Source organism: Sebastes fasciatus, chromosome 21, assembly GCF_043250625.1.
Source record: "Sebastes fasciatus isolate fSebFas1 chromosome 21, fSebFas1.pri, whole genome shotgun sequence".
Taxonomy (NCBI): Eukaryota; Metazoa; Chordata; class Actinopteri; order Perciformes; family Sebastidae; genus Sebastes; species Sebastes fasciatus.
In genome coordinates this window covers 17,721,079-17,745,787 of record NC_133815.1, presented here as the reverse complement: position 1 = coordinate 17,745,787, position 24,709 = coordinate 17,721,079, and the positions used below count along the sequence as shown (strand labels likewise).

Genomic DNA, 24,709 nt, shown 5'->3' with positions numbered 1-24,709 from the left:
GTCATATAAAATTGTCTCCTCCAGTGTAACCTGAGTGACCTTTATTTAAAATATACCCCTCAGGTAAAAAGATCTATATCAAGAATTTAAACCCTCGTCACACACATATGGTCTTAATATGCCCTTGTGCGAAGTATTTCCTTTTATAATTGTAATATAACTTATTATTTTAATGGAGCTTCTCAGCAAAAAGTATTTCACACGATTGTATCTGTATAACCGGCGTGACAATAAACATGTTGAATCTTGAAAACACAAAAAAAGTACAAACACATGCCCCCCAATGGCACCGCAATCACACATAGGGCGTTGTTGTTCAACTGATTTTATTTCTTTTTCTGTATATCAAAGAAAGCATAATGGAGACCAAACACAAAAAAGGCCGGTACAAGTGAGGAGGAAAAGAAATAAGCTTAATCAAAAATCTAACAATTCATAACAACACTGCCACTATTATTGTTCAATATTCATAGGAATACCATACTGTTTTTGAGCAGAGAGGTGGCATTTAAAAACCATTATGGATCAATAATAATCAAAAAACAGTGATGGGGTAGTAATGATAAATCGTATAAGTAGTAGTACAGTTATAACAATAGTGATAATCAAAGTGACAATGAAACGTAAGAGAATAAAAAGCAGATCTCCATAAAAACCTATCTAGTTTGGACAGTGCAACACCGTGTCTGTGTGTGTGCGTGTGTGTAATCCCAGTCTTGAAGTTAAAGCACTCCAGTCCTTGCTTTACACACAAGATACAGTTTCCAACAGGAGTACAAATTATTACTCATGAAAGGACATTGTTACCCTCCTCGTTCCAAAAAACCACACCAAGTGACTCTTAATGTCGTGTTAATGGCTGTGTTCATTTGAAATGTCTGTAGCTTGTGCAAAAATTGTGGACTAGTGCAAGTGTCAAGCCGTGGGATGTCCTTTACAGTTTGCATTTTACGAACACCTCTCCTGCTCTCTGTCGACCTCAAGATTGCTTTTTGGTTTTTGAATGACAGAAAGCAAAGGGAGGATTACTTTGGAATATCAGTTATTTTTTAATATATTTCTTTACAAAAGTTCGTTTTAGTTTTGCATTTTGTTAAAACTATCAATAGTAACATTAATATACAACTTAATTCGAAGGAAAACATCTTTAGTATGTTATGTGTCCTTCAACACAGCACCATCTTATTAGCTCTCAGTCAACACATTTAATGTTTCCCAAATTTGCTTTCAATTCGAAAGTAGTATTCGAGTATTCATTAGTCCCTTGAGGATACTAGTAATACCCAACTTTCTCCCTTGTCATGGTTTCCAGATATGAGATCTCATTTCACAGCACGTACATTACCAGAATTAGGAACTCTGTATCAAAACTGAACAAAACGAGGGAGGGAAAAGTAAGGGGAACAGCCCATTTCAAGCCCTGTTCTCTTAATATTTCTAGAGGCTTGGCTTTTGACCTAAATATAAATCTGTTACACCAGTTTTTAATTGCTTCTATTGGCATTTGTATAAATATCGAAGCAAATAAAATGAGTACTTAACTTTCCTGTCTTATGCACAGTATTCGTGGCAAAGGAAACTGTAAATTTAAGAAAATCGGTCTGACCCTCAGAGCCAGGTGAGGATGAAATTGATTACATTGGGCTTGAATTCATATACCTGGTGGGGTTTCGTCTTAAGGCGGTCATATTTCTAAACACACCCACAGTGGGTGGAAGCGTTTATTTTCCCCCAACAGGTTTGAAGAGCTGCATTTCAAAATGAGATATACACCATTTTGAGGAAAAGTGAAATACACAGGATCAACAAAATGTTTAAAAAAACAAGATAGTTGGTACATATGTAATTATAGTCCTTGGCCAAGAGGATGCTGACGACTTCACAGGCAGGATTTGCTATGATCTAGATACAGAATATGACATTCAGATATTTCCCCAAAGATGGATATAAAAGCATTTTGCCACAGAGCTCTTCATTTACATACCCAGGTCTGCTTCTTGCACAATATTATGCTCACACCTAAAGCATGTCTCATTAGACTAGCAAAAATTTATTTCACGTGATTTATATTAAGGAATCCAACATGCATTAATGTATCTTTTCATAAAAATACACCTGCATCAGAATGCTTAAAAACATTTCAAACAATGTAAAATGTGTCAAAGTGCGGTATGCCAAGATTCTACTTTCCTCAGCCTCTCTTTTTGCCCTGTCTATTTGGATTGTCGTGAAAACATGTAAATGGGGACAATTCAACAGCCCTATTCTCTCTAAAGTACCTCTTTTTTTTTAAAATCCCAAATAAGTGGACACAACACTCTTCAGATCACACTCTTGTAGCAAATAAAAAAGGTGACAGTCAATACCAGTTCTTCCTCTCCCAATGGTTCAGTCCAGTCATATTATATCCAAGCAATCTTTGCCCTAGAAGTGAAAGTAGGCATGAGAAAAAACAATTCCACAGGAGAAAACTGGGAGTTATTTTATGTTATTATCCCAAAAAGTTTCCAGGCCTACCATCAAATGGCCACTTCCAAAAGAGGAAACACTTTTGCATCAGTCTTTAGGGTAGCACAGTTCAAGCACGGCAAGAATGCCTTTACAAATTATAGGAAGGTCATTGAAGAAAGGTAATATATAACCACAGGCTTAGGACCAAAAATGTTTGGATAAAGTGTGTGAAGGTTGAGGGAGACTTGAGATGTGTTCATCACTTATCAGACAGCAACTGAGTTAGTGTGAAGCAGCATGGAAATAGTCTGCTGTTGTATTGGATTTTAGGTGAACTTTATAGATTAATGGATTTTGAGTCAGTGAAGGTTGAGCAAGGGATAGCAGGTGCAGGGGGAGCCAACTTCAAAAACTAAAGAATATTAGCTTTTGAGGATTAGTGCTCAAATTTGTTTATTAAAATCTGAGGAGCCCAAATGGGTCCAAGAATAGTCAGTGTGCAGACCAATCCTGATCTGAGTCTTTAACTGTTGCTGGTGGCCGTCGGTGGAGGCGACTCGATAACAAGCTCCCCTCCGGTGCTGGTTACCGGAGTGGAGTGAGGGACCTGTGAGCCCGGCACGATGCTGCCAGGTCCGCCGTTACCGGTTCCGTTCTTGTTGACGAGCGTCGTGGGCTGGCCAAAGTTAGTGGTTCTCAGGGTTGCCAGGTGACGCGGGGAGAAGACGTGGGCCCTCGCTGCAGCCCGGGATTCAAAGGAGACGTTGCAGGCGTCACAGCGGCCTGTCAGGGTCTCCTTTGGCACTGGCTGGCCGGCCATCGGGGTAGCTGGAGGTTCAGTAACGGTGAGCTGAACAGGTTTGGGCAGGATGGGACGATTGGCTTTGAGAGCGTTGTACTGCAGGTAGCTTCCTGAGCTCATGTCCACCTTTCCACTTGCCATAGGAGACTGGAAATGGGAAGGTGGGGTGGATAGACAGGACCAGAGTGGTTTAATGTCATATATCATTTAAAGTTCACATTTTGTTACAAGTTTGACTGAACCATCTACATAATTGCAACATGCACAATTCTGTATTTTTGACAGCAATATTTAATTTTGATTACATTTTTTTACAGACAATGTGTTCTTGAGCAATAGTTTGAGAATACAAAACTAAGCAATACTAGTACTACAAAAGTATATAAACACACGATTTTTATCACAATTAATGAATTAAATAATGAACTGTGCACCACTGCTATGCAGAAAACAACTTTTCAAATATCTAATTGCAATTATTTTGACTGATATTGCAATTTCTATATGATTTACGATATTTATGAGATGAAATGATAATATCTACATAATTATTCTCAATTCTATTGAAAAATATAGTAAAATGAGTTTGGTGTGATTTTTGTGGGGATCTGTACCAAACATTTTGTTTTCTTAAGTCTGTAGAATTCAGAATGGTATTTTGACACACATTTCACCTTTAACAAATACTGATTTCCTCCTCATTCTGCGATTTGAAAATTGTGCAGCCCTGATTTTAAGTACAATTTGCTTGAAATCATTCATGAAATTTCATTAAATTTAGTAAAACAACAAGTGCATGACAATTTGATTCCACCGAAAGTAAACATACAATATAAAATTAACCCTAGAATAAAAGATGCAAAGCAACAATGTGATGCCAATAAAAGGAAAAAAAAGAAAAAAGTCAGTGACCTACCTTGCTGTGATTTGTCTTTCTTACTGTATAAACAATGATGTGATTTTGTACCAAAGACTTTTTAAAAAACCTTTACTGTACATCTACTTGTCAGCTTACCATTTTCTCTTGCTGCAGTCTCCAGCGCTTCTCCTTGGCTCTGGTGTTTTGGAACCAGATCTGCACCACCTTGAGCGGCAGGTTGAGCTCGGTGCCGATCGCCTCGCACTCCATGGCATTAGGGTGGGCGCAGGTCTCGTAACAGGACTGCAGAATGGACAGCTGTAGGCAGGACAAGTGTGTGCGTGGCCTACGGCTGGATGAGTGGGGAAGAAAGCTGCTTTCCGTCGGGCTTGATTTAGCTAGCATCGGGGTGGAGGGGCTGGCCACTTTGGCAAAGCTGGGTGTATTCGGGCTGACTGGCGCAATGCTGGGGGTGGGAGGAGGGGGGATGGTACGAGGAGACGCGTGTGTTGGAAGAGCCAGTTGTTCTCTCGATAGAGTGTTGATCTTAATGGGGATCTTGGGGGTCCAGTAGTTGAGCCCGTTCTGTTTTTGTGGCACCACTGTTGTGGCAGGAGGCCTGCTGTTGATGGGAGTTGTGGACATTTTGGGCACCATGCGGTTAGTGGTCCCTGGTCCAGGACCAATCTCGTTCTCATTGTCTTTCTCCTCATCAGTCTTTTCTTCCTCGCTCTCCTCTTCTAGCTTTCGTTTCTGGGCCGGCCGTGGGGCAATGGGGATTGGCTCCTTGGGTGGTGGTAAAAGGACAGGGGTGCTGACTTTGGGTGCAACTTTGACCATTGTGATGTTGCTGGTGGTTTCGAGCTTGGTCTTTGGCACTGCAGAAGCACTGCTGCTCACAGTAGACACTGTGGTAGAGGAAACTATCTCCTTGGGCTTGATAGGAACTGGAGCAATTTTTTTCACCACAATAGGCTTGCCCAGCTCCTTTACTTGCTCCCTCTCGGTCTTTATGAGGGTGCGCACAATTGGAGTAGTTGTAATGCACCCAGTGTTATTTGGAGCTGGCTTGTTGGAGAAAATGGGTTTGGAAAGAGGCCATGTAAATTTGATGAGAGGTTTGCCAACCGCCGCCAGGGTCCCATCACTGATGAATCGGACCTCGCCCTTTCGTTCCCTTGCCCTCATGTTCTGGAACCAAATCTGAACAACCTTCTTTGGAAGGTGGACCCACTCTGAAATCTGTTCAAACTCATGTTTCCCAGGATTCGGGTCTTTGAAATAGCAGCCATACAGAATGTCAAGTTGTTCAGCTTGAATGATGGTCCTTGAACGTCGCATATCCCGATACCTTTTTCCTTTGGACTTCCTCTGCTGCTGCTCCCTCTCCTTTTCCTTCTCCCTCTCCTTTTCTCGCTCCCTTTCCATTAGTGTGGCGTTCATTTTCTCTGCTGCCCTCATGTAAATACTGGACTTTGTCATGTTGTTGCAGTGCACCAGACTCATACTGCTGTTGGAAGAGAGCATGGAAGTAACGGGTTCGGGCTTCACCTGGACGACTACCAGACCTTTGGATGTGGGCCTCAAGCCAAGCCCGTCTAGCAGCTGTCCCTTCTGTGCTGCAATTTTATCAGCCATAGATGATGAGGAAGAAGCAGATTTATTGTTTTTCCCCATGCTGAGATCCAGAGCGGACTCACAGTCACCCCCGTTGGACAGGTAGTGGGAAGTTTGGCTGTGGGAGGAGAGAGACTGCGAGAGAAGAGAGCTGGAGAAGCGTGTGATAGTTGGTGGGTTAGTAAAGATGGGTACTTTACTCCCATCAATCAACGAAGGAGTAAGAGAGAGGACATAGGGGCTGAGGAACTGAGTAGAAAAAGGAGCAAGGGACAGGGGAAGTGAGTGAAGAGCACTGGTTGGAATCTCAGCGTGGGACTGTGGGGGATCCCCTTGGGCCTCCAACTCCAGATCCACATCTGGGTCCTGTCTCTCCTTCTTCACCTCCACCTCGTCACGCTCAAACTCCCCCTTTCGTTTTTTCCTCTTGGCCCTCTGACCCCCTCCACCCTCCTCATCTTCATACTCATCCTCTGCATCGGAGAGAAACACAGTTGTGGAGCGCAAGACCTTTCCTCCCATTGGCCCCTTATCACCGTGGACTTCCCACTGTGACTCATCTTTAGCAGGGCTCTCAGGACCCTCCCTCATAGACCCATTCTGACTTTCCTCATCCGACACAATGACAGAGGTGTATACCTCGTTTTCTGAGTCAGAAGTAAGACAGGAATCTCCCTGACCCTCCCTTCCCAAAACTCTCCGTCTGCGTTTCCCTCTTGTACTAGACAAATCCATTGCCTGACTACCTGACGCTTCAACGTCATCCTCACCTTCTGCTATAACCAGGGAGCTTTCCTCGTCATCATAGTCATTGTCTGAACATTGGGCATGCCTTGTATACCCTGCCAAGCGTCGCAGGTGTTCCATCTCTGCCGCCCTCTGCCTCTGTTTTGCATGTCTGGCTTGGCTCAACCATTTGCGTACCTCTTCCTCTGAAAGCCCTACCTCTCTGCCCAGCGCCTCGCAGTCCTCGCGGGGAGGACTCGCAGCATCAGCCTCACTACGCGACTCGAAGAACGCCCAGAGAACCTCCGACTGGAACTCTGACAGCGTTGGAAGGTCTGGATAAATTGATCCCATTGCATTACAATGGGGTCGAGCTTGACTGCTAGTTAAGGCATTTGTCCTCGGGCTGGATTTCGGGGTGCCAAGAGAGCCACAAGGGCTCGTGCCCGATTGTGATTTTTGAGGAGTGGAATCAGGGCTAAGTGTAAGGTTTAAATTTAAAGGACTGAGGCTATAGTTGCTGGGCACAGATGCAGAAGGCGAGAGATTCTTATTGCGGAGGCTCTTCTCTGTGCCCGCTGGGGAGAGATTGAGGCTAGCTGCTTTATCACCTTCCAGGTCCAACTGATTAGTCGAGCTGTCTCCATCTGTTGTGCTATCTCTATGTGCCTTCCCATTGTCTTCATTATTCTCAACCTCCACTTTGCCTTCTATATTAGGACACTGTGCAGATTCTTTACTGTCCTCATCCTTAAGCTTCTCTGTTTTAATGTTCTCTGTAGTCCAGCTATTCCTGTCCTTGATCTGATCTGAGACCTTCTCTTCAGCTGTCTCATCACTGTCCTGTCTTTTTTGTTCTCTCTCACTCTTTATAGTCTGTTTTTGCTCTTCCTGGCAGAGCTGTATGTTTGTTGGAACTCCTGCAGAGGGCCACTGGTTCTGTAAGCTGTTAAGTCTTTGGGTTAGGAGGGCTTGCTGGGCTGTGCTGAGACCTACAAATGGCACACACTGGGCTAGGAGCTGGCCTTGCTGGTTCTCTTGGTGCTGCTGGGTTTGGGCTTGGAGCCCATTCAAGATCAAGGGCATGACCATTTGAGGCTGAGGCACGAGCTGAGACATGGCGGCACCAGGAACAGCACCGGCCGCGAACAGGGAGGGGAGGAGGGAGTGCGAGAGGGTGTTGGGACTAGATGTGAGGAGGGTGAGAAAGGCTGAGACCGCCTGAGCCGAGGCCACAGGGGAGGTGAGGAGGGAGGGAGCCACTTGGGAAGTTTGAATCTGCTCTCCGTCTTTTGTGGTAGTCACCATCAAGGTCCCGGGAGCAGTGCAGTTGGTGGTGGTAACTAACTGACTGGTTCCACTTCCAGATGTGGTCACTACAGTGTTTAGAGCGCTGGTGGTGGTACCTCCCAAACTAGCAGTGGAAACTGCGCTGTTTGCAGCAAGTGCGGCAATTCCAGCATTTCTGCTGCGGGTCTGGTGCAACACAGATTTCATATGGCTCTCGAGGGTGATGGCGTGATTGTAAGAGACTCGACATACAGCACACTGGTAGGGTTTGTTTGATATATATGGCCGAGATAGCACAGGAACTGAGGGGGCCGGGGGATCAATGTCCCCACCTTGTTTTACAGAGCCTGTTGTCATCCTCTGAATGTGGGATGCAGAGTTGTAATGAACTTTCAAGGCAGTTCTGCCAGGAAAAGTTTCCAGGCAGGCATTGCATTTGAATGACTGGGTGTTATTTTCAGCTGGCGCAACGTTTTTAACAACTGACTTCTCACTACCGTCTGGGATTTCTTTGTTTTCAGTTGCATTTTGCTGTTTGGCTCCTGTGAGTGGATTTCCCTCCTCTTCTGGCTCTGGCTCAGCTTCACCTCCCTCCTGTTTCATTATTCTTTCTTCCTCCATCTCTTTGTTTCCAAGCGTCTGGGTAGCGTCTGAACTCTCACTAGACTGGCAGGGATCTGAACAGACGTCTTCAGCGTGCTTCAGTTGTGAAGATTCGGCACCTGGTAAAATGAATACACAGGTTTAACTTTTATGTTCTCATAAATGGAGGTCTAACTGATAACAGAAGTGCACATTTGCATACTGAATGTAACAGTTTATCAGTAAATATCAACCTTTTTTACCCACCTGCAGCCAGCCAAACCACATCAGGGGCAACTTTCCATCTATAATGCCTTTCTTTGTTTTTTCTTTACATAGTCTTGAAATAGGCACAACACGATTTTAGTGCCACACAAAAATCCACATTATAATAATCAATTTATGGACTAAATCAGCTTTGGCTGGGAAAAAAGGGCATTTATTACTGCACTTCTCCAATGTTATTTAAAAAACATGAAGAAAAGGACGCATGTGTGTTTTTACAGTGCTCTTTTGTGATTTTCTTAAGTATTTTTTACACTCACCTAAAGACTTCAGAGCACTTTTGTCCTGTACTCCTCCAATGGCACCCTGTTTCAGAACAGCCTGTTAAAAGAAAATTAAAGGAGTGTCAACAAAATCCCCATAGCAAACTTTAACTCTGCAACGCCTCCTTTCAGATGAGCTGAATGCTATGTAGCTTTGGAGCAGCACAACATTTGGGCGTGACTCATTGATGTGTGGTTATATTACACATAGCAAACTTGGCTAGCCTCTAATTTACAAATTACCCTGAGGGTATAAATTACGCAGTCTTTGATCACTTCATCTACCAATAAGATTCCCTCTATTTCTTAACACTCAACATACTAAATTGTTATGGACCCGTTACAAATAGTGTGTGCATTGAGGTGCTAATTTTTTTCTAATTTGATCTGTACTCAGCAAATACTTTCACACTGACATATTTGGCTGGTTAATCCAAACAATAGGTTTTTTTTTGTTGAGCTGTTCAGTATAGGACGTTCGGTATGAGGCATCCTTTCGGTACACCCAGCTGTTTAGGTCCCCTACTCGCACGCGCAGAACAGAAATTCTAGCGCGCGATTATGTTTAATCCGGGAAAGTTTTGGCAGCATGCTAGTTGGTTTAGCCCGGTTAGTCAAGCTCAATTGACAACAATTTAAGTCAAACTGTATGCCGACACTGCTAAACTGAAAGCGGCTATGTCTGTGGATACACTTCAAACATTTAATTTACAACGGTGTCACCTCAAAGTGTCGGGCAAAATGAAACAAAAACAGACTGGACTGCGGGTCCTTCTCTCCGCAGATTACTGCAGATTCAGATCGTGCCAATGATGGTATAAGAGTGTTTATCGCTACATGTGTGACCACAGGCGATACAGAATTAAAGCATATGGTCAAAGTGTTTTGAGCCTCGCTATAATGTGCCTTCACGTGTACATTACAGTCAGTCCGTTGTGCCTGCCCTGTATGAACGAGCACAAGATGCAGTTCAGGAATGATCAATAGGTCAGAGTCTTATGATGGGACATTACCGAATCAGAAACATTTTATTGATCCAATAATTTATTGATTGGGTTACATTTACATTAGAGACGTTTCTGTTATTTACCTATTTTTTATTGACAATGTGCCAGTATTTGAGTGCCTTAGATAAACTAAGAATTAGGACCAATGAGCAACAGTTGAATGTTTATCATTCTCAAAATAAATGAAAAAGTTATTTTTTGCATTTTCTTTGTTTTCTCTATTGTACTAAATACGCACCGAACCGGGACCCCAAAACCGAGGTACATACCGAACCGGGAATTTTTTGTGTACCGTTACCTTAGCAAACATACAAATATTCAAACTATTAAAAATAATTAACACTAACACTAAAGTGTAGGGCTGACCGTTGCCATGGTAATCAACCTCCAAATCAGTATTCAAATGCTTTTTTTAAATTTATTTATATATATATATATATATATATATATATATATAAAAATAATAATAAAAAATAATAATGTATAAATCCCAAAATAGCCCATGAAATAAGGAATAATCCCACAACATTATTCATACTTAATATTAATAATTATTAGTTATTCTCTGACGGATACTGCTGTTTGTTATGTGTAGAGGTGCGTCTGTGTACAGTAGTGCAGCAGCAGCGCTGTCCCGAAGCTTCGAATACCTTTAAATATTTCTCACCGAAGCTTCATAACCCAAAAATGGTATTCTGGACAGCCCTACTAAAATGCTGACTGCCAAAAGTGAATCTGCACAAACAAGTCATTAAACAGTATGTCATAAAACTGTTGTCCCAATTCACACTACTAATTACTCATCTAACTAATGTATTAATGGATTATGCATAAGTAAGTGTATATTTTCACGATTGTGTGTAAATAATCTTGAACATTACTTTGTTAAGCTGATGTTTTTATTAAGAAATGTAATAGACATTTTATGTTTAGATAGACATCATTGTATTTTGATAAAACAGCTGAATAAAAAAAGAAAAACTTAGATATGAATTCTGATGAGCACTTACATATGCTATAACCTGGTAATAACATATGTTATTACCCAGCAATAGTTACACATTGGAACGTCAAAGGATAAACTTTTTGGTTTACTAAAACGTGCCCGACTTATTTGTGTCTCTGTGTGTGTGTGTGTGTTTTTCAAATGTTGCATGAGTGACCAAACCAGGGGCTTAATAAAGATATCCATCTAAGGGTTTCTTTCTCATATACCCATACACCATAACATATACTACAGAGGGTGGACATTTACAAAGTAAAACAAATTATAATACACTAGCCCAGCAGTGAATACTGATTTGGTGAAGCTCATGCGTTTTTAAAGAGTCATTTTAAATGTTGGTGAAAGTTGTTCAAAAAAAAGTTGACTGCTGTTCCTCTTTGCTAATGCAGTTTTCCTTGCCGCATCCCATAATTTGTATTTACTGCAGAGCCACAGCATTGCAAGGCATTCTGATATTTTGTCCAACCCCTGTATATCAGCCAGCAACAAGTGGGCTCATTAAACATTACGCACATAATTGATGCACTACCCAAAGTAATCAAGTTCTACCCTTCAGGGAGAATAGCCCGGCCGTACTTACAATGTCCAGCAGTTTGTCGACACAAGATGAAAGTACGCTGTGTTGCTCAGTGAGATGTAGAGACAGGGAAGGTCTGTCTGTTTGCCCTGTTTGGCACAGGGGGCACAGCCACTCTGCCACTCCATTGCTTTCACTGCTCACTGTCTCTCCAGACTCCTCCTAACAAAACAAAAAATAGATGTTAGAGAATCCTACTCTTTCTGGAGCCGTTATTATTCATCACAAATGCAAAACAGAAAAGAGAAACAAAGGAAAATGTGAGCTGCACCCACCAAGATAAAAGTATACTCTTACTTATTGGTTACACACCTTAGCTAGGTGACGAGCACTTATCATGCTTTGATGCATTTAACTATTTGAAACCACAATCAGAAGTCAGTTACCATATCTTTTTAATAGGCACGCCGTGTCCCGTTTAAACAGTAAAACTAATCCTAGATCAGTATCCCACTCTTACAGGTCTTTGAAGTTTCATTCACCATTAACCATGTTTTGTAGGGAGGTTCCCAAATCTTTTGTCTGCAATGACCGTATCAAATTACACAATGAAGCAACACTTTGTAATGTAAAGGAACATGCATCTAATGATTTCATTAGGTTTACTGTTGTAAACTCTAGATAAAAGATACCATTGTTTCATACCTTGTTGCAACTCTAATTGCGACTGTGCAAAAAAAACCTTTGCTGACGTGTATGGGCTGATCAGATTGATGTGTTGCTCAGTTTTTGATGCCGAATTACTTGGATTTAAGGACTTGTCTTGTGAAGGTGTGTGAGAGTGCAGTTCGCTACGTGGATGGCGATTTTATTTGAACTCTATTGTTCATTTTGGTAATTTTGACTCGTAGTTCATGTATGAGTCTACAGCAGCAGCTCGGGCTGAATGATTCGACCCTGATTTATAATGACACAGGTGCGGCTACAGGAGCTACCTACTATACTGCGGTATTACTTTATAGTAATATAGTTAATACAACAGTAACATTTTAGTTTTGAGCATTCGCAGACAGTTTACAATGGGTCTTGAAAATAAAAAAATAATACTAAAAAGGCTTGCTATCCCAACCAAGCTAAAATGTTGAGAAACCAGAGTAAATAAAGTTTGAATGTAGTGGTGGTGAAAAAAGTAAGCAGATATTATACTTAAGTAATACCACAATTATTACTCATAAAAATCAGAAGGGGTTTATATTATTATAATATTAATACTATAATATGATCTATATGTGTGTGTGTGTAGTTGTATTAGATTATTATTACTGGTATGTCACTGTAATGTAAAGGAACATGCATCTAATGCTTTCATTGGGTTTACTGTTGTAAACTCTCTAGAGATAAAAGATCCATTGTTTCATACCTTGTTGCAACTTTCAACAAACTGATCTGATATCACATGTGCACATGACATGTATTAAATGCATAATATAGTGGAGTAGCACTCAATCCAAATCATAACATGCACTGTATTGACAATGAGTCTCTCAAAACCACTTATTTCCCCACAGTTTTGACCCAATATATTAAATACGCTGCATAAAGCTCGATGTGCACGATCAAATAACTGTTCTAGTCTGGATTTCACAACACAGCTTTTTGTAAAGGAACATACATGCTGTATAAAGCTTGACGTGCACTAATACACAAATAACTGTTCTAGTCTGGATTTCAAGATCCATTGGTTCATACCTTTTTGCAACTTTCAACAAACTGATGTATTAAATGCAGTGCAGTAACACTCAATCTAAATCATAACATGCACTGTATTTACAATGAGTCTCTCCAACCACTTATTTCCTCACAGTTTTGACCAAATATATTAAATATGCTGCATAAAGCTCGACGTGCACCGTCAAATAACTGTTAGTCAAAATAGACCACTAGTCTCGATTTTTCTGCAAGCATTCACTATGTCTTACAATGACAGTAACAAATTGCACAATAAATCAACACTTTGTAATGTAAAGGAACATGCATCTAATGCTTTTCATTAGGTTTACAGTTGTAAACTCTAGATACAAGATTTATACTTTGTTGCAACTTTCCACAAACTGATCTGATATCACACGTGCACATGACATGTATTAAATGCAGTGGAGTAACACTCAATCTAAATCATAACATGCACTGTATTGACAAAAAGTATAGTCTCTCCAACCACTTGTTTCCCCACAGTTTTGACCCAATATATTAAATATGCTGCATAAAGCTCGACGTGCACGAATACACAAATAACTGTTCTAGTCTGGATTTCTGGATCCGTTGTTTCATACCTTTTTGCAACTTTCAACAAACTGATGTATTAAATGCAGTGGAGTAACACTCAATCCAAATCATAACATGCACTGTATTTATAATGAGTCTCTCCAACCACTTATTTCCCCACAGTTTTGACCCAATATATTAAATACGCTGCATAAAGCTCGATGTGCACGATCAAATAACTGTTCTAGTCTGGATTTCACAACACAGCTTTTTGTAAAGGAACATGCATCTAATGCTTTCATTAGGTTTACTGTTGTAAACTCTAGATAAAAGATACCATTGTTTCATACCTTTTTGCAACTTTCAACAAACTGATATCACATGTGCACATGACATGTATTAAATGCAGTGGAGTAACACTCAATCCAAATCATAACATGCACGGTATTGACAAAAACTATAGTCTCTCCAATCACTTATTTCCCCACAGTTTTGACTCAATATATTAAATATCCTGCATAAAGCTCGACGTGCACGAATACACAAATAACTGTTCTAGTCTGGATTTCAAGATCCGTTGTTTCATACCTTTTTGCAACTTTCAACAAACTAATGTATTAAATGCAGTGGAGTAACACTCAATCTAAATCATAACATGCACTGTATTTATAATGAGTCTCTCCAACCACTTATTTCCCCACAGTTTTGACCAATATATTAAATATGCTGCATAAAGCTCGATGTGCACGATCAAATAGTCAAAATAGACAACTAGTACACAGCGTTTTGCCGTATTGTTCTGCAAGCAATCATGATCGCAAAATGCAACCAAAACGAGGAGAACATACCAACACAGCTACAAATCCTCACTTCCTCGTCACACCAATTAGCCAGCTAGCAGGCTTATATATGACCAAGATAATGTTTCGACAAGTCCACACATCTGCAGAGTGTACATCACGTTTACAAGAATCCTCATGTCGAGTTTCATAATTAAAAAAGCCAAAAGATATAACCCAAATGTCTCTGCTGTGCTCATAGTTGGCTAATTAATGATCAGTCTAATTAGCCAGAGAGGAATCAATTAGCTAGCCTAGCTAGGCTGAGAGAAGAAGCCCCCTCCTGCTCCTCTTAACGTCGCATTAACACAGCCAGTCGTCTTTCTGGTAGAGCTGGTTAACAGTTATAGTTTACTGAAAACAACAAACACCCGCAGTGGCACCACTTCTCCGTTGTTAAAGCCTCGGACCGGTTGTTAGAAATGATAAACATTTGAGCTAATAACAGTCGTGTCACTTATGCTAAGCTACTTTAGCATTCAGATAATTAACTACTCCCTGCTCTACTAACTCGGTTCAAGGTAGCTTCAATAACACACACAGAGGAGCAGAGCAGAGTTCACCCAGCAGGACAAGACAAACTCACTATTACACTATGTAAAAAAGCCTCGGCCTCGAGTTTAACCTTACCCCTGTGATTGTGCACTGCCAGCCGGGCATCTAGCGCTGCACCGCCCCGCCGCCTGGTTGCTACTCAACAAGCTCTGCAAATTGAGGCCTAGCAACCGCCGGACTAAAGCCAGTCTAATTAATGAACGTGTGGAGCAGCTCTCCGCTTACAGATGTGTTAGAACACACTCCTCCTCCTCCTCCTCTTCCTCTTCTTCTCCCACAGCCCAGCACCCCTTATCCCGTATTGACGCGTCCTAATCCATACCTTAAACACTCCCGGTGCAACACATGGCCATGTAAACTATCATTTATTACAGCTTTCGATGCGTAATTGGCGCAGGAATTAGACGCTAGGAGAAGAGAGTATACGTGCCTCGACGATGGGGGTGGTGTTAGGTGGTGTTAGGAGAGAGAGACTAGCAGGCGAAAGCAGAGACAGAGAAAAAGTTTGGGTTTAATGTTGGGTTTCTATAAGAGATCGGATTAGTATGCTCCGTTTTCTAGTCGCAAGGCCATTTCGCAAGGCGCTTCACAACACAGCACAATTAACGCGATCGACGTTTTTAATTAATTAAAGTTCGGAAGCAATTAGCGAATTCTTACCTGCATGGTCGCACGCGCGCACACACACACACACACACACACACACGCTTTCCTCCGTGGCTCCTCTAGAAGTGAAAAGTTTTCTTTGCCTGCCCTCCTCTCTCTCTCTCTCTCTCTCCCTCTCTCTCTCTCTCCTGTTCTCCCCCTCCCTCTCTTCATTATATCCCTCTCTCCTTCCCCTCTTCTCCTCTAGTCTAGTAAACAGACCACAGCTCCCCCCTAGGCTGATTGCTGACATTCAGATAGGGGACAGACAGAGACAGGGCTATCAAATCCCTTATGTAACTTTAGGATTATTAGCTTAATGTATGCTGAAATTATTTATTTTATGAGCAATACATTGAAGAAAAAAGAAAAATGCATGATAGATTGTACAACATTTAATAAAATAAAGTGTTTCAATGCCTAGATTACATGGAATCCCCTTTAATGTGAACTTTTTTACATTAAAAGGTGAATAAAAAATCCCCATTCTGCCAACTTGCTGAAATTATTTATTGAGCAATAAATTTAAGAAAAGAAAAAAAAATGCATGATGTATAATTAAAAATGAGAAAAAAAAGTATTTATTTATTTTACTTTAATGTGAAATCCTCGTTTTTACATTAAAAGGTGAATAAAAAAAACCCCATTCTGCCAACTTGGACCACATCACAAAGACTGAGTTAATTAAGGCTGAATAATAAGAGATATGATATACAAAGACTGTACTCATGTAACCTTAAGATTACTAGCTAATGTATGCTGAAATGATTTATTTTATGAGCAATACATTTAAGAAAAAGAAAAAATGCATGACAGATAATAAAAAAAAAAAAAGTATTTCAATGCTTAGATTACATTGAAATCCCTTTAATGTGAAATTTTACATTAAAATCCCTTATGTAGCCTTAAGATTATTAGCTAATGTATGCTGAAATTATTTTATTAAGCAATAAATTTAAGAAAAGAAAAAATGCATGATAGATAATTTTCCAAAAAAAAGAAGCATTTCAATGCCTAGATTACATGGAATCCCCTTTAATGTGAAATCAAATCCCTTATGTAACCCCAGCAGAAATTCGATTATTATCTTAATTAATGTATGATTAAATTATTTATTGAGCAATACATTTAAGAAAAAGAAAAAAATGCATGATAAATAATAATAATAAAAAACATTATTTTACTTTAATGTGAAATCCTCGTTTTTACATTAATGGTGAATAAAAAATCCCCATTCTGCCAATTTGTGCCAACACAAAGACTGTGCTGAGTTAATTAAGGCTGAATAATAGAGATATCATTACTCAGCACCATGCGACCACATTGTGATGTGTTTTTAATCAAATGATAGGTGTGGCGCACATCACAACAGTCGAGTATGTGCAATAAATATGCATGAAGCAGCAGAGAGGATTAAAGCTGCACCATCTGTATGTGCTCCTCTGCGTTACTGGGACAGGAAGTGATGTTCCTGAACACCCTGATAGGTGGCTCTAATTGCGCCTGTGCAAAAAAAACAACAACACTTCGCTGACGTGTATGGGCTGATGGGATTGATGTGTAGCTGCTTTTGATGCCGAATTACTTGGATTTCAGGACTTAACTTGTGAAGGTGTGTGAGAGTGCGGGTCGCTACATGGATGATGGTTTTTCTTTAACTTTATTGTTCAATTTGGTGATTTTGACTCGTAGTTCATGTATGAGTCTACAACAGCAGCTGAATGAATCCACCCTGATTTATAATGTCACAGGTGCGGCTACAGGAAGCTACCTGCTATATTACTTTATAGTAATATAGTTGAATACAACAGTAACAGTTTAGTTTTGAGCATTCAGAGACAGTTTACAATGGGTCTTGAAAATACTAAAAAGGATAACTATGAAATTCTCAAAAACCAACCAAGCTAAAATTTTGAGAACCCAGAGTAAATAAAGTTTGAATGTAGTGGTGGTGAAAAAAGTAAGCAGATATTATACTTAAGTAATACCACAAATATTACTCATAAAAATCAGAAGGGATTTATATTATTATAATATTAATACTATAATATTATGAATATGTGTGTGTGTGTGTGTGTGTATGTGTAGTTGTAATATATTATTATTACTGGTTTGTCACTGTCAAATGCATATGTATGTATGTATGTATGTATGTATGTATGTATATATAGTTCCATTATATTATCATTACTGGTTCATTACTGTGTCAAATGCATTTTAATGTAGCAGGTTGAAGTTAAGGTAACTTTAAATAATTTATATAATTTTACAAACAAAAATAAAAAATGTACAATGTCAACTAGTAACTACAGCTGTTGGAGCTAAAAGTACAATATTTCCATTTGAAACATAGTCGTTCAAAGCAAAAAAAAAGTAGCATATAAAAATGTGTGTACTCAAGTAAAGTACAGGTACTTCAAAACCGTACTCTACTTACTGCACAGTACTTGAATAAATGTACTTAGTTGTTGTTGTTTTTTACCATTGGTTAATGTATACATTTAAAAAATGGAATCAAGATGTTGACATCTTGACTAGGTGTTAGAATAAGTGATCCCTGCTATTGTTAATCTTGAGTGTAAACTTTGTAAGGTGTTTTCTAAGAAAAAGCGTCAAAAAACAAAATACCCAAAACTTTTTTTTTCTTAATATGGTCAATGCCTTCTTAATTAATGATTAAAAAAAACACATTCTTATATGAAATGTACACCTTCCTATTAGGTTACTTACTAAAAAGATTAACATCAGTCTTAAAGCTTGCAGTCTTTAGCTGGATTTGTAATCGTACACTATTGTAGGTGTTGATCTTATTACTATGTCATTTCAGATGAGTGTGGAAGTGGAAAGAAAATTTCTGTGCAATGCTGACACTCTGAAAACACTGGAGGAGATCGGGGGTACGTGTTTAATTTGTCTACCACACATTTACGCATGGGTGAATTTAGAAGTGAGGCATTTAACTGATGCTGTGATCCGCAGCAACTTCCAAATGGTCACTGAAGGAATTCATTTAATGACACTAATTGCTGTGATTTGCACTGTAACTGTGGTGACACTAACAATCTGTCTCTTGTTAATAATGAAGTTTAATTATCTGTATCAGCCTCGTTAGTATTTTTATATTTATTTATCCATTTTTAAATCATCCATCTCTCCTCCTGCTTCTTTTACTCAGCAGTGTGTGTTGGTCAGCGGCAGTTTTGTGACCAGTACTTTGACACCCCCAAGTTTGACCTGACTCTGAGGGACATGTGGCTGCGTAAACGTCAAGCATACTGGGAGTTAAAGTGCCCGACGACGGTCAACGGGACAGAAGAGACGTCTGAGGAACAATCTAAAGCGGCAGCACTGTGTTCCCGCTACAAGGAGATAACCAATCTGCCTGAAATTCAACTGAGAGTGAAAGAGGTCATACAAGATGTTTGTGAGGACAGAGAGACAGAGGCAAGCCACTCACAGGAGGAGGATTCTTGGCTGAGCAAAATTAATCTAGTGTGCTTCGCAAAGTTTACAACAGATCGGCGGTCGTTCACTTTAGAGGAGGAAGGGGTGCAGATAGATCTCGACCAAGCTGACTTTGGCTACCACGTGGGAGAGATAGAGGTCCTAGTTCCAGAGGGAGGAGATGTGCAGTCTGCCTTGGAGAAGATCGAGAGAGCGGCTGGAAAGCTGGGTGAGCTCTAAATAAAAACGCATTCAGTATCATGTTTTATATTCATCAAGTAAGATATCAATTTCCATTCTATAAATATTTTTTCTTCTTCTTCTTCACAGGTCTGACTGGAGATAAGCGAGTTGAAGGGAAAATGCATGTTTACCTCCAGAGAAATCACCCAGAGCACTATGCTAAACTACTGAGTGAACATATTTTGTAAGACATTATTATACACTATCTGTAACTGTAAGGGATAAATAGTCTTTAAAATGTACTGTACATAGTCATATCTGTTTACTGGGGTATTATGTATTAGAAAGCCTATTTTTATTAAAACAAAAATGTAAAGATGCACTGTGTTTAATCACCATACAGACCTGAATCTCTCAAGACACTTCCTGAATTAGAAACTTTAGAAAACAGCATTAGGTCCTTGAAATTAAAACTTGCGGGGTGCTCAGCGGCTGTGTCCTATATAATCCAGGCATTTTACCTAAAAATGTGGGTCAACCTCACACAAATTGCAACAAAAACAAACTCAATGGATTCTGTGTCTTCAATATGTTCTGAATGAGAGAAAGAAAAACCTGTTGAATTGTATAAAGGGAACGTTTTGGAAAGCATTTGATCGTGTTGTATTTTTCTTTGAAGAAAAGAAATAAAATGAAAAAACCCATACAGTATATTAGTGATGAGTAGTTATTATGATCATTAGGACCAGACCAATGACATCATTGGTCTGGTCCTAATATATTCTACCCTGATCTGATCCTTTTCTGGTCCTACACGGATCTGGTCCTATTCTACTCAGCTCTGGTCCTATTCTACTCAGATCTAGTCTTATTCTACACAGATCTGGTCCTATTCTACCCAGATCTATTCTTATTCTACACAGATCTGATCCTATTCTACTCAGCTCTGGTCCTATTCTACTCAGATCTAGTCTTATTCTACACAGATCTAGTCCTATTCTACCCAGATCTATTCTTATTCTACACAGATCTGGTCTTATTCTACCCAGATCTGGTTTTATTCTACACAAATCTTGTCCTATTCTACCCAGATCGGGTCTTATTCTACCCAGATCTGGTCCTATTCTACCCAGATCTGGTCCTATTCTACCCAGAGCGTACACTTAAACTGATATTGATTTTTTTTTAGGTGGGCCTTTCTTGTAGGTGGCTAAAATAAGTTTTTCTGCTGCTCCCGTCCACAACAGTACATTGCTTTGCTCCCGTGTGTCAAACGTGTAGAAGAACTACGGTGGCTGGCTGACGCAAAAATGTGAATGGCCCTCTCCAGAGTGAGTGTTTGGTTTGACCGTTCTGGGCTGTAGAAACATGGCGGCCGAGGAAGGAAGAGATCTGTAGATACAAACGGCTCATTCTAAGGTAACAAAAACACAATGATTCTTATTTTCAGGTGATTATACACTAATATAGATGTGAATAGACTCCCATACATGTCACACACTGTTCCTTTAAATGAGAGAATAATCTAGTTAAATTGACAAAACTTTTTTTTTACAATAACAACAGATGTTTTCTCATTATAATGAGATAACTTAAAAGTGTAGTGTTGCCAATGGTATGCTGTAGAAATAGATGAGTGGAAGCACTTAATGAACTGTTTTCATTTTTGCAGCATGCTGTTGTTAAGCAAGATAGATTAAATAGTAATTAGTATGCAGACACTGGAGGATTTAGTCTGCTGCGTTTTCATCTATAAAAACGAGGATTCGGTCAGTTCACTCAAATCCTCACACTCATCCATTTCTGCAGTACTGTGATGATACTATGTGATTCCTCCATGAGAGAGAGAGAGAGAGAAAGAGACTTGTAACAAAAGATGAGTTACCACTGTCACGCATTGATCATCATCTTCAATTTCAGGCTGTGGCCAATCAGCCGGAGGTGATGGAGGAGGTTTCTGAGAGCTTGAAATTAGCCTTCCGACGGATTGCTCTGCTGTTCTCGTCTCTACTGTAGCAACACCTGTTGTGTGCAGCTTTGTCTGGACACCTGTGATGCACACACACAATAACAGATTGCATACAATATAGGGTAATGTGATACACGGGTAAGCATTTTCACACAGAGAGCAGTCATCAGTCATTTGAGAGACACCCACCCAGGCTTCTCCTGTATATCAGTCTGCCTTCTGACAGCTGGGTCCCCACAGTCCTCGTCCTTTTCACAGGAAGACTACACTGGAGGCCGACGTCATGCAAGACCACTGAGTTACACTGACAGGCCACGTCTGCTCTTTTTAAACACAATGCAGCTGGCCCCTTCATAAAAGACAAAAAACAAAGCAATATTTCAATGTTGCGTTAAATTCACAGGAAACGCACAGTAATTACAAACCACATCATGAATGAATATAGATGTTACCAAGATGATATTCTAACAGTTTTAACCTTTTAAACCACGCCTATGTTGACTGATTTAACCCACCTTTACTTCAGCTTTGTTTTTGGTATAGCAGACTGCAGCATGTCTGATTTAGAAAGCTATATAGTGCAGCCTTCATACAAAACTTATACTGGATAAATTCTTTACAAATTATTAACATAGAAGTTTCATGAAAAAAGCAAATATGTGTATTTAGTGTACACAGCCAGACTTTAAAGAATGATACGAATAGGTGAGACATATTCTGTCTATAGGATTCAGGGTTCAATATGCCTTGTTGGGTTTTTTGAGGGGTGGGGGTGTTAAACCTGTAGGCAGAATATATTTGGTATCATTGTGCAAAAAATCTATAATAACCTTTCAGCATATTGTAATTCAAACTAGACTTCTACACTTCATCATGGCTCTGTTTTCAGGTTTTAAAAAATCTAGCCCGTGACAGGAGACTTTGGCCAATCACAGGTCATTTTAGAGAGAGGGCGTTCCTATTGGCTGTTCATTCAACGGAGGCAGCTGTCAATCACTCGCAAACTCCGATCAAACGGTCAAACTAGGCAGCGCAGATCAAATATGAATCAATATTCTGTTACTGTATTGCCTATATTAATTTCATAAACAATTACATTTATACATATACATGAATTAAATCCGATAGCAACATAAATGAAACATATACAAAAAAAAGGAAAGGACAAAAAAACCCCAGAAAAATAAGAAAATTTAAAAATAATAATAATAAATAAATAAATAAAAAAATTCTCATTTTACAGCTAAGGGAACAACAAGATAAATAAGAAACGAGGCATATATATATCAAACAAGTATAATAAAATAGAAAAGAATGTATAAAGTTAAGAAATTATCAAAGAGGGAACTAGACATACAGTTTCAATGTTTTTTTTGTTTGTTTGTTTTTTTATTGAACAAATTCAAATTTACAAATAACATGGCTCATAGATCATTGCATTGGAGTAAAAGGACAAGGTGCATACATAACAAGAACAGATAAAATATGTAAAATTATACATGAAAATAATAATAAATTAAATTAAGGGCTATAGGTCTGTACCTGTTTCAAGTTTCAATGCATTTTTTGTTTTTCATGACTTTAAGGGCTTTTATGTAAGAAAGAAACTACAGTTCCAATGTTGTTGACACAGGTTTTGCAGGAGCGTGTTAATCAATACGTAGAGCGTCACAACCAACGTCCTTGCGTCACAGCTACGTCCTTACGTGCTAAGTAAGCTCCTCTTGCAGGATTCTTGCAGGACAGGTTTACGGTTACAAAAGCACACAACCACAGCCCATAACTTAACGGATGAACGACCTGAAGCAAAAGACATCTCGTCCTAAATGCTTAAAACCACAAAAGACGAACATTCGGTTACTTTATATAATACTTACGTGCTGAAGTCCTGGGTGGCTGCCTGGGTAAATTGATGGCACTGCATCAGGCTTCAGGATCAACTTTTTGGCAAAACCCATGGACCTTTGACAAAAGTTCACGAAACAGTCGCTGCTAAAATGTGCGCCGCAGATCCGGATCACCACTGTGTTTGCAGGTCTGCTGTGTCTGTAAATAAAGTCCATCCATAGCTGCTTCAGCACAGGGTTCCTGGGCAAGTAGTGGATGGAAGATCCCGGTTCTGGTTTGCAGCCCAGAACAGCACAAGTACAGTCTGACATAGTTACAGCAAGTCTATAGCCACTCCACCTTTACTCTGTGCTGCAAGTTTCACATGTCTACTTTGACACTTGTGTGCATGTACAGTGTGTTGACATATTGAACCATGATTGGCTTCACGGTTTGTGATGTCACAAGTGTCTGCATGTGTACAGAGTTTATCAATCAATACATGAATGAATGAATGAATGAATGAATGAATGAAAGACTTTATTTCGAACATATAATAAATAAAAACAGATACAAAATAATAACAAACAAAACAAGAGTTATAGTGTCCGAAAAGGAGTAGGTAGAAGAAAAACGTATATTACCCTACCCCTTTCTCACTTCTCCTCTATTAACTCATATATCATACAATGATAATATAATTAATATAAAAACTATCCCAGATTTATTTACATCCCAAGTTGAATATATGAACAGCATCCCAAGTTTATTTACAACCCACAAATACATCCGGAGTTAAAAAGTATATAACCAACCTTTAACACAACTCACACAATACATACAACATACAATTGATAGTCAAACATTTAAAGAGGAGGTAAATATAACTTGAGTGAAGAGGGTCTTAAAATATGTGGTGAGCCATATATTTATTTAAGAATATGCACTATGTAGAGGCGCACTTTAATAAGCTACTGGTAAGTAGGCTTGTAAGCCAAGCATACTTGTATGAGCAAAGTATACTTGAGTGAAGTATACTTTTTTTTACTTATATATGTATCAAATAAATTGGATTTTTGACACATTTTGGAATATGCCATATATATACATATATATTTATACATATATATATATATACATATGTATATATATATATATATACATATTCAAGATTCAAGATTCAAGATTCAAGATGTTTATTGTCACGCCGGTTGTACAGGTACAAACGTGTGAAATACTTTTCGCTAGGAAGCTCCATTAAATAATAAATTATATTACATTTACATTTACATTACAATTATAAAAGGAAATACTTTATACAAGGGCATATTAAGAACATATGTATTAACAATATATACAGTATATACAGTATAAGAAATATTTTTGTGTAAGAATGTGTCAAATTAATTATCTATTTAAAAGTCTGATGGCCTGGGGGAAAAAACTGTTCCTCAGTCTGCTGATATATGTATATATATATGTTTTTTTGTGGGCCTACTGGTTTCTGCCTGGTTTCTTTTACTCTGTGTATTTGTTTTTAGTTTTTTTGTTTTGTGTAAAACATTTTTTTTACATTG

General features: G+C 39.2%; 2 protein-coding genes across 8 annotated transcripts; one reads left to right on the top strand and one right to left on the bottom strand.

Moving 5' to 3' along the window:
- Positions 1–310: 310 nt before the first annotated feature.
- zfhx2 (zinc finger homeobox 2) lies at positions 311–15,861 on the bottom strand. 4 transcript variants are annotated; one of them, XM_074621815.1, is made up of 6 exons: positions 15,725–15,852; positions 11,469–11,627; positions 8,873–8,933; positions 8,595–8,667; positions 4,269–8,467; positions 311–3,400 (listed from the first exon to the last, which is right to left on the bottom strand). In XM_074621815.1, the coding sequence occupies exons 5-6, from the start codon at positions 8,364–8,366 to the stop codon at positions 2,975–2,977; spliced, it is 4,524 nt and encodes a 1,507-aa protein (XP_074477916.1). In that variant the 5' UTR covers positions 8,367–8,467; positions 8,595–8,667; positions 8,873–8,933; positions 11,469–11,627; positions 15,725–15,852; the 3' UTR covers positions 311–2,974. The 4 variants fall into 4 exon arrangements, with proteins under 4 accessions (XP_074477916.1, XP_074477912.1, XP_074477914.1 ...); XM_074621811.1 differs by lacking the exon at positions 8,595–8,667 and having other exon boundaries at positions 15,725–15,861; XM_074621813.1 differs by lacking the exons at positions 8,595–8,667; positions 15,725–15,852 and adding an exon at positions 15,290–15,437.
- On the top strand, positions 12,188–19,985 carry thtpa (thiamine triphosphatase). 4 transcript variants are annotated; one of them, XM_074621816.1, is made up of 4 exons: positions 12,188–12,236; positions 18,537–18,606; positions 18,885–19,382; positions 19,484–19,985. In XM_074621816.1, the coding sequence occupies exons 1-4, from the start codon at positions 12,198–12,200 to the stop codon at positions 19,582–19,584; spliced, it is 708 nt and encodes a 235-aa protein (XP_074477917.1). In that variant the 5' UTR covers positions 12,188–12,197; the 3' UTR covers positions 19,585–19,985. The 4 variants fall into 4 exon arrangements, with proteins under 4 accessions (XP_074477917.1, XP_074477918.1, XP_074477920.1 ...); XM_074621817.1 differs by having other exon boundaries at positions 12,193–12,236; positions 18,888–19,382; XM_074621819.1 differs by lacking the exon at positions 12,188–12,236 and adding an exon at positions 17,165–17,321 and having other exon boundaries at positions 18,888–19,382.
- The last annotated feature ends 4,724 nt before the right edge of the window (positions 19,986–24,709 follow it).